General features: G+C 40.1%; 1 protein-coding gene across 1 annotated transcript in view; it reads left to right on the forward strand.

The window, feature by feature from the left end:
• Window positions 1–1,393: 1,393 nt before the first annotated feature.
• MYLK3 (myosin light chain kinase 3) overlaps window positions 1,394–8,688 on the forward strand; it is a 25,653-nt gene continuing 18,358 nt past the window's right edge. The window contains 4 exon segments of the mRNA XM_019535789.1: window positions 1,394–2,341; window positions 2,344–2,384; window positions 5,565–5,655; window positions 7,004–7,439. Coding sequence (XP_019391334.1) covers window positions 1,864–2,341; window positions 2,344–2,384; window positions 5,565–5,655; window positions 7,004–7,439 — 1,046 coding nt within the window. The 5' untranslated portion in view covers window positions 1,394–1,863.

Genomic DNA, 8,688 nt, shown 5'->3' on the forward strand with positions numbered 1-8,688 from the left:
CTGCCCCAGCTCAGAGGCAGCACCCAGCCTGATCCACTTGTTCCCTGAGCCTGAGCTGGGGCAGCACCCGTGCAGCTAGCAGCCTGCCTGGGTGGGGTGCTGCCACCACAGAGGGAAGGGCTACCTGGCCCACCAGCAGCTTGCCCACCAGCCACAGCAGAGGCAAGCAGGCTCCATGGCGGGGGGAGGAGATCCTTCACAGTGAGAGTAATAAAAGTCCCTGCATTGAAATGGTGGGGTTTTAATCATCAGAATTAAAACCCTACTGTTTCAATTTAAGGGACTAAACCCCTGTCATGTGTACAGGCACCCTTTTAGTCCAAGTTTTACCTCTATTTTAGGTGCCTTTTTGCAAGTGGGGCTTTGACAACACTAGCTGGCTTATCGCATGATGTTTGGATGTATTCTCCAGTGAAAATCTCTGTGCAGCTCAGATAGTATATACTTGGGAGCAGAAAATAATTAATAGCAGAGACTGAAATTTGTCAAACTGTAAGAAGCTAATGTGTGGGGGAAATCTCTATGGCACACTAAATTTATATTACAAGAAGCTTATTGAATATGATCCCAGATCACAATGAAAAACACAAATGCCCAAGAGCAATGATTTGCACAGCAGTTGAGATAAACCTTACACCATTTTAAGTTTCATCTGTCTGCATGTATCCTGTGGTAGCTATTGTTCCCCCAAGCTGCCAACTATTGAATTACGTTGGGGTCAGAGCACATCCTTCAGTTCCTTATCCTGATATAACTGTTAACAGAGTGTACAAAATCAATGCACATTATACCAGGGTGTGTAATTACCTGTCTGTGCCCTTATCCTTTCTGAAATTCAAGAGACGTGGATTCAGTTCCTGGTTTTGCCACATACTGCTTTTGCGGCCAGATCTGTCTAACTTAACAGTGCTTGAGTTCCTCATTTGCAAAACAGGAATAATTGTAGTTCTGTTTCTTCAAGGGCTGGTCTGAAGGTAAATTAATTGCTGTTCATGAGGTACTTGGGACAATTCAGATACTCGGTTCCTAAAATGATGTTTCTCTCCTCTCCAGTGAAAGATTGTTTTTGAAGTTTAACACATGTACTTCAGAAGCAAAAGCATAACTATAAAGGACTTAAGGCCAATTATTTGCTGCTAATTGTGGAAGCCGTTTTGGCATACCTCACCGTAGACTTTTTACACTGTGCACTTTCATGGCCCCGGAGAAAGAATTTAATTTTAGACGTTTCAATTGACAAAGATGTGCTGGTGCCAGATAATGTATTTCAAACCAGTCATTGTGCTCTATTTTTAAATTCAAGTGCCAGGCAACCTAAAGATGGCATGCGTCTGTGCTGGGTGTTACACGTGTATGATACAAAGCAGAACTCTTCCAAGCTTTAGCATTGCAGCAGACAAATTCACTTTTATACTTCCCTTTTGTGGCAAGGAGAAATGTTTTGAAAGAGTATATTTCAATAGCAGAAAGCTAAGGGAGGCATGCAAGCATTGCTTTGCCCTATAGAGATCCGCTATGGGCCTTGTTAATTGTTAAGATGCTTGCCTATCAACAGCCTCTCAAGAAGGAATTTTAAATGTTTTTTGTGACGTCAAGGAGGCCCAAGAGAAACTAGTCTAGTGCCAAGTTAACTCCGTCACTGAAAGCATGCAGTAAGAAATAGATAACACAAAAATGAAGTCTTTTCACATAATGGCTGACCGGTGACTTGCTCCTAGCACCTCTAATAACCAAAATATTTCATCCTTGGTTCTTTGGTAAGGGAGTAACTAAGGAAGATGAACTTTCAGTGAATAATCTTTTAGTATGTACCTTTGACACGGAGGCAACTATATTTCACTGGTATTAACTTCTTGCCTGGGGATGATGTCTGAGAGTAACTTGGAACATGTAGACTGATTTGGAAAAGTCATGACTAGGTTGCAGTCTGCAAGAGGGAATAATTTAAGCCTGATGGACAAAACATTGAATCTTTGGACTGAAAAAGTAGACAAGTTATTGAATTTCCAAGAAGATGCAAAAGGTGAGTTACAGAAGGTTAACCGAAGCATGGACGATATAGAAAAAGGCATTAACAACCTAATAGTACCTCAAGCACCCGCTGAGAAGACAGGGACAGCAAAAAGAGGCCTAAAATTGGAGGATAGTGTTCATCAGACTGATATCTGAAGTGTGTACTCAGAAATGTTGATGCTGTTGAAAGCTACACAGCAAGATGCCTCAAAGCATAGAGAGAGGCTGGAAAAGATAGAAAACAAGGTTGACACAGTGGATAAAGTTATTGCGCTCATGGGAGAGACATTGAAAAATTCTAGAGTAGTGGATTTCATTCTGAAAGGAGTTGTCCCTGGAAGAAAGGGAGTCTGATTGAAATCCTTGTGGAGGTGGGTTTTATTTTATTGTTCTTGATCGTTCCCGTGTAAGGGGCAGGGTCCCAGGCATTCTGATTTAAGTCCTTATTTGATGCATGCACATACGCATATTTAGACTTTCCTGTCTCAATGCTACCGTTTATTAAGTTGTTACAATTCCTTTTAGTTGAAGCTTCTCGAAGCATAGACTTAGTCCTTATATTTGTTTGGAAAGAAGGTAGGGTATTTATGTCTGTATTGTTAGAAGTGTGGTAAGCACTTAGACAAGTGTAAAACTAGATTCGTATGCCAAGAAACTCTCAACTTGAAAGACCAAATTCTGCCCTCTATTACCCCTGGGCAGTGGAGGGCAAGTTAGGTTCAGCCCTAAATGGACAATAATGGCTTGTACATTGTAATGTAACTCAGAACAGCAGAGACTCCCTATGTCTGAAGAAGGGTGATTACGCCCAAAAGCTTGCTAAGAACTTTTTCCCAACTACTCAGTTGGTCTAATAAAAGATATCACATCTTCTCAAAGAACCTTGCCTGCCTTGTGCGCTGTAAAGTATTTATTGATTGAATTGGATGCTATTTTCTGACTGATCATGATGGCCATTAAGGGCCAAAACCTGCCTTTACTTCTATACAGCCTCAGGGGATCACAGACTGAATTCTCAGTTTCATCTGTCCAGCCTTATTGTTGAGAATGAAATTTATTCCTATCATGAATATCCAGTCATGATGCATACTGAGTCTTTATTACTGTTTGTGTCCCAATGTGAGAAACAGAACCGTACAAAGAGGCATATATGGGATGCTAGTTAATTTTAGAGGACCTCAGAGTGTGGGAGTGGTAGAGATGTGATTTGCCCCCAGGCGCTCTGTGAATGCTTCTTGCTTTATAGTTCATAGGTGCTCAAATCAAAATAACGTTAAAAAAATACGTAATCTCTGGCATGTAAATGTGAACTCCTACAACAGCACACAGAAGGAAAATGTTGTGCAGGATTTCTGACATAGGTCTGCTGGTCCATGTCTTCATAGAAATCCTGTTATTTTGGAGACTGATAGATGTGCTAGACTGTGAGGGAGGTTTTTGTAACTTAATTTCCATTGAGGTTGAGATTAACACCAGATTGCATGCACAATTTTCTTGTTTTGGGGATGCTGCCATTATTTACAATCTGTTCCAACGGAATTGTGCAACATCTGCTTGGAAACATACAAAAGTATTTAAAATTGATGTGCCTAAGTAAAAGCCACCATTCCTGAAAGTGTCCACGTGCTTGGCACCACGCAACGTCTAGGGGCAGATGTGATAGTGGCTCTAGGAATCTTAGAAGCCAAATTGGACTGGCAAATACAGAGGACTTTGACCAGGGAAGTGTCCATTTCAAAATGGTTAACTAACTTACAAACTTTTTTGGGGGGGCAGATTATCACTGAAACAGTTGGCAGAAGACGGGTGTTTTAGGAGGGCTCTGAATAAAATAGAGTGACCATGTACTCTTTGTAGTTATAGTATAGTGTTAACATTAATTAGCTCTTAAGTAAATCTTCATCAGTAGGTCTCAAACTGCTGTGTAAAGAAAGTCAGAATAGTTACTAGGAACACTGAGGCATAGAGGTGAAGTGATTTGCCTGAAGTCCCCCAGCAGCCCAGGTCTGAGGTGGGCATAGAGTGCAGGTCTCTGAGTCCCATCTGGTTTTTGGTTTTTGTTTTTTTTTTGTTGCCCATTACAGAAATGGCAGTATATTCTTGGCAGGCAGGCAGCTTCATGGTGAGCTCTGGTTTTGGGAAGTTACCATCAATGTCCCTTCATTTGTTTCTTGTCCATAACATTGGACTAAGTTGTTAAGGGTAAGTCTGTCCTGCAGTCGTGGAAGCAACTGTTGTGTAATGTAGATATGCCAGAGCTAGCTTTAAACAGTGTAGTAGGATGACAACACGGAGCTTGGCACAGACTAATTTATCTGCTGTGAAACTAAGTGGTGAGTTTGGACTGCTGTGTCCAGATTTCAAATGGGTCCTGAGCTAGTTATTTCAAAGCTGCTCAGGTAACGCTATACCACATTGTTCTCGCCTCTTGACTTCAGAATAAGTATACCAGTTGAGGACTGCATTGCATTGCTGTTTTGAAAATAATCTTTACTTGCTTGTTTCTGCTTCACAGCTGCTGTCAATGCACCCAAGCTCATAACAATGACTTCATCCAGTATTTCTAAGTATGGTGGGCCACTTTTGGTTTTTTCCTTTTATAAGCTGCCTGCTGACTTAGTAACAGGATGTAGTAAAGTCCTTGGGGGAGAGTTTGCCAAGCTGGCTCCAAATTAACACAATAAACCACAAATTAAGAGCTTTACAGGTTCAAAGTTTTCTGACTTTTGATATCTATGAAACTGCACTAGATTGTCAGGTCCACTCAAGGCCTTTGCAGACATTCTCCATGATCATCATTACAGGCAGGGTCAGTGTTGTACTCCAAAGTGGCTGTGACATTTAAGTACCTCTTTTTCAGTGGGAGGGAAGAGAAGGGAAGCTTTTTATTAGTGATAGGACAAATAGCAGACTTAGGTTTATGTTCAAGTTGGACTGTTGCTAGGGAAAGGATTCAGTATCGGCAAAAGGTATTCTACAAACACCCCACATCTGAAACTGGTGCCTTTTCAATTAAAGGAAGAGATGTACTATAGCCAAAAAAAAGAGATCCAGATATTGGAATATTCCCCAAATCAGGCAATGGAACTGCTCAAGTGGTTTGTCTAATAGAGTATTTAGTTGTCCATAAAACTTTAATATTCTTCAGTGCATAGGATATCCCTTTTGTGAAACAAAAATCTTTCTTTGGTCAAAAAGAAATGGAACCAACTTTACCTATCTTCATCTAAGGCCTCCCCTTTCAGATTAAAAAAACATGATGTCGCTGTATATTGGGGAGATATCATTGCAGTCAGTCTTGAGAAGTAAGAATTATTTTAGAACTATGAAATGACGCGATTTTGCTTCAAAAGGTAGAAGATGATGTATTTGTTTATTTTAAAGCAGGAATTTTAGTGAAGGGAAAAGACATCATATAATGAAAGCATGGCAGATTTGAGGTCTTACTACCTGTTTTTTTTAGGGTCTCATTTCTTTGACAAATGTGATACAGTGGGAAATAGACACCTTTAACCTTCTTGATAACTTTTATGTTCAATTGTATTTTTTAGATTAAAGATAAAAATGAAGAGAAGGGTGCAAAACCAAAGCATGGACCTGAAAATAGAGGAGTCGAGGTTGACAGCAGGGAGTCTTTGGACGGTACGTGTACATGCACATTTTAACAAAGATATTTGCTCTAGAACTTGGTTATTCTAATACTTAGAAGTTGGGAATGAATGATCCAAAAGTATCTATATACCTATAGGTACTTCTGAGTTAGCTAGCGGTGGCTGAGTAAAATGACCCATGTTGGTCGAAACACTATTGGATTTTTACTTCTAAAATCCCTGTCAATAATTCATTAATTATGGAATTATAATTATGCAATGATATATAATTGAGTCAAAGTAGACCATGTCTGTTTTGGCATGCTGATGATACAATAGCAAGAGCACACAGAAAACCCATAAAGGAAATTGGTGGAGATGAAATCCAAATATGAACAGACTTATGGGACTCTTGAACTGGGAGTCTTCCAAATGGCTGGCAGATGTCATGAATGATTGGATTAGGGTTAGAGAAGGCTTTCGTCCTTAGGATCTGCCTGATGGAAGGTTTCCTTAAGGCATCTGTTGTGGACACCAATGGATTTACAGAAGTGGTGTACATAACTGTAAAGAAGATGCAGAGCCCTTACCACAAATCATCAAAATCATCTTCCAGTTGAGACCAAAACCTTCCTACTGTCTTGGTTCAGAATTCTGACTCAAAATCCTCCCAGTATTTCTGGACTGAGTAGCAAACTAATTTGGAGAATAAATGAAAATAACACTGATTGTACAGGTCCTCTATGCAAGTAGAATCCCAAAGTCCTGAAGAAAATGGTTTTCACTTCCTTTATAGGTGCCTCTTGCAGCATCATACATGTTGAAAAGCAGAGGTAATTAGCAGAATAACCACAATATGACTTACCTGTTGTGTCTTAATAAGCCCATGGGTAGAGGGTTACTGTTCTGAGACCCATCTTTTCTTGGAGTCCTGTTCCATTTGCAACATTACTGCTACTCTCTGAAGCATGGACACTCAGATGGGTGTTTACCATGACCAAGAAAATCCCTTTTCCTACTCCATTTAAACTACATTAGCCCATAGTTTTGAATATCCATCCTTGTGTTGACTCTTACCAAATATTTTTATTCAGAAATACTGTGGCTTTTTGTGGGTTTTTTTTTTTTTTTTTTAACTTTTAACAGGGCTGAATAACTATCTGTTAAGTAATTTATTAACGCGTATATCTGGGTTGGAAATACTGGACATTTTCTTTCTATGAGCTCAGACCCGCATAAGAGGATGTTTTTTAGCCCTTTCAGAAAAGCTGTATTTGGATGGCAGTTTTTTTGATGGAATCTAACACATCCTGGCTATGAATGTACTTTTCTATCATGTATGTCATGCTGTGATATTTTCCATGTATTTTCTTTCGTTATTGATACCTTTTCTTACACAGACACCAAAAGGGAGAAAACGCTGGATGAAAATAATGGAGTATGTGAAAAGGTGAACTCTAGCACTGCAGTCTCCAAAATTGACTTCAGTCCACAAAGTAAAGACAGGATATCACATCCACTGACAGTAGAACCTGCCACTCCAACAAGTAGTTCAAATAGCTGTCCACTGAAAGAAGACGCTGGTATAGCAGGTTTTGTTCAAAATAATGGTCTTGGCTTCATAAACCAAGATCCTTCGGAGAGCCAGAATGTTCCTGTTAAAGCACGCTGTGTGGATAAAGCGCCCAGACAGGAAGATTGTCACAAAATGCTTGCACGTCAGAAATCAAAAGAAAAGGAAAGCAAACCTTCTACAATGTGCTCTACATCTCTCGGAGCAATGCCATCCACATCCAAGTCTGTATCTGGAATAGAATATAAAGTGATACGCACAAGGTAAGGGCCCAGTCAGTAACTTTTCTGGGCGGTTAGAAACATTTCAGCTGTTAAAAAAGACAAATTAAAAGAACCCTTTGATCTCAATGGGTGCCTTATTTATGGAGAAATTAATGCTCAAAGGCAGGAAGATTCCTGGCTGTGACCCTGTAGAAAGCCAGCCATACAAGACCAGGAACTAACTGAAGATCTAGAGTCACCTTAGGTCCCTTGCATATTCCAACAAGGTTTAATGTTTAAAAAGTGCTAATAATGTAGTACATTAATGTAACAGAGGTGACTTGAGTCAGGGAGATAAGAATCTGATTTACTCATTTAACTGGACTTTGTGAATTCCTTTTTTCCAACAGAGGTATTTCTACCATCTGACATTGACTGAAGATATAATTGCATTAGTGTTTGACACAAATTCAGGGGTTGGACTGTTTTTGATCAGTTTAATTTACAACAGCTTTTTGCTTACCTTCTGAGCCCTCAGTATTTTTGTTTGTCTGTGTCGTAGGTAAGACTAGTTTAATTTTAAGCCTTGCCATATAAAAGATGTAATGGGATTGTTGCTTGCAACTGGGACTGCAGTTTGCAAGAGGGAGAAGACGCAGTTCAATGCAATACAAGCATTTGGACACTGAAGAACCAAATTAATCAACTGAAAAGACATCGTCTCTGTCTAGGTGTCTGTACACAGGGATCCACATTTGAAGAAAACATTAGTGCAAGGGGCAGTGACTGGCACCTTTTTAAGAGAGGCTAATTTAGGAAAGGCCTGGAGACTATCATTCCATTTACCTGTAGGAGGAGCTTGGTGCAAGGCTGTAGCAGGGTGAAGTGGGGGAAGCTTGCATTGCCATTTCGTGCTCAGTGGCTGAGTAGAAGAAGATTGTAGAGTTGTCTTACTAGTGCACTCCACAAATGCTAAATGCATGGAGTGGGGGAATGTGTGGAAACCCCATGAACACAAGAGCTGGGAAGTGGGGGGGGAAAAAAGTGCATTCAGATCAGCTTCAATTACAGTTTCATTATAAATCAGACAGTGTTTTTTACAGCATGTTTTTATTTGTAATAGGAATGTGAGAAGATTGACGCTTAAAAGCGGTTTGTTTCTCTGGAGGCCACTAAAATCACAGACACACTCATTAGATGGCACAAAAGGTGTATTTGCAAATAGGGTCAGAGCAGAGTCAAAAACTCAGATTACTCTGAACCCACCAAGGAATTTTGCAGGCTGTATTTATCTTTTTCCTCCTGGGCA

This window comes from Crocodylus porosus, unplaced genomic scaffold (assembly GCF_001723895.1).
Source record: "Crocodylus porosus isolate Cpor-Errol unplaced genomic scaffold, CroPor_comp1, whole genome shotgun sequence".
Classification (NCBI taxonomy): Eukaryota; Metazoa; Chordata; order Crocodylia; family Crocodylidae; genus Crocodylus; species Crocodylus porosus.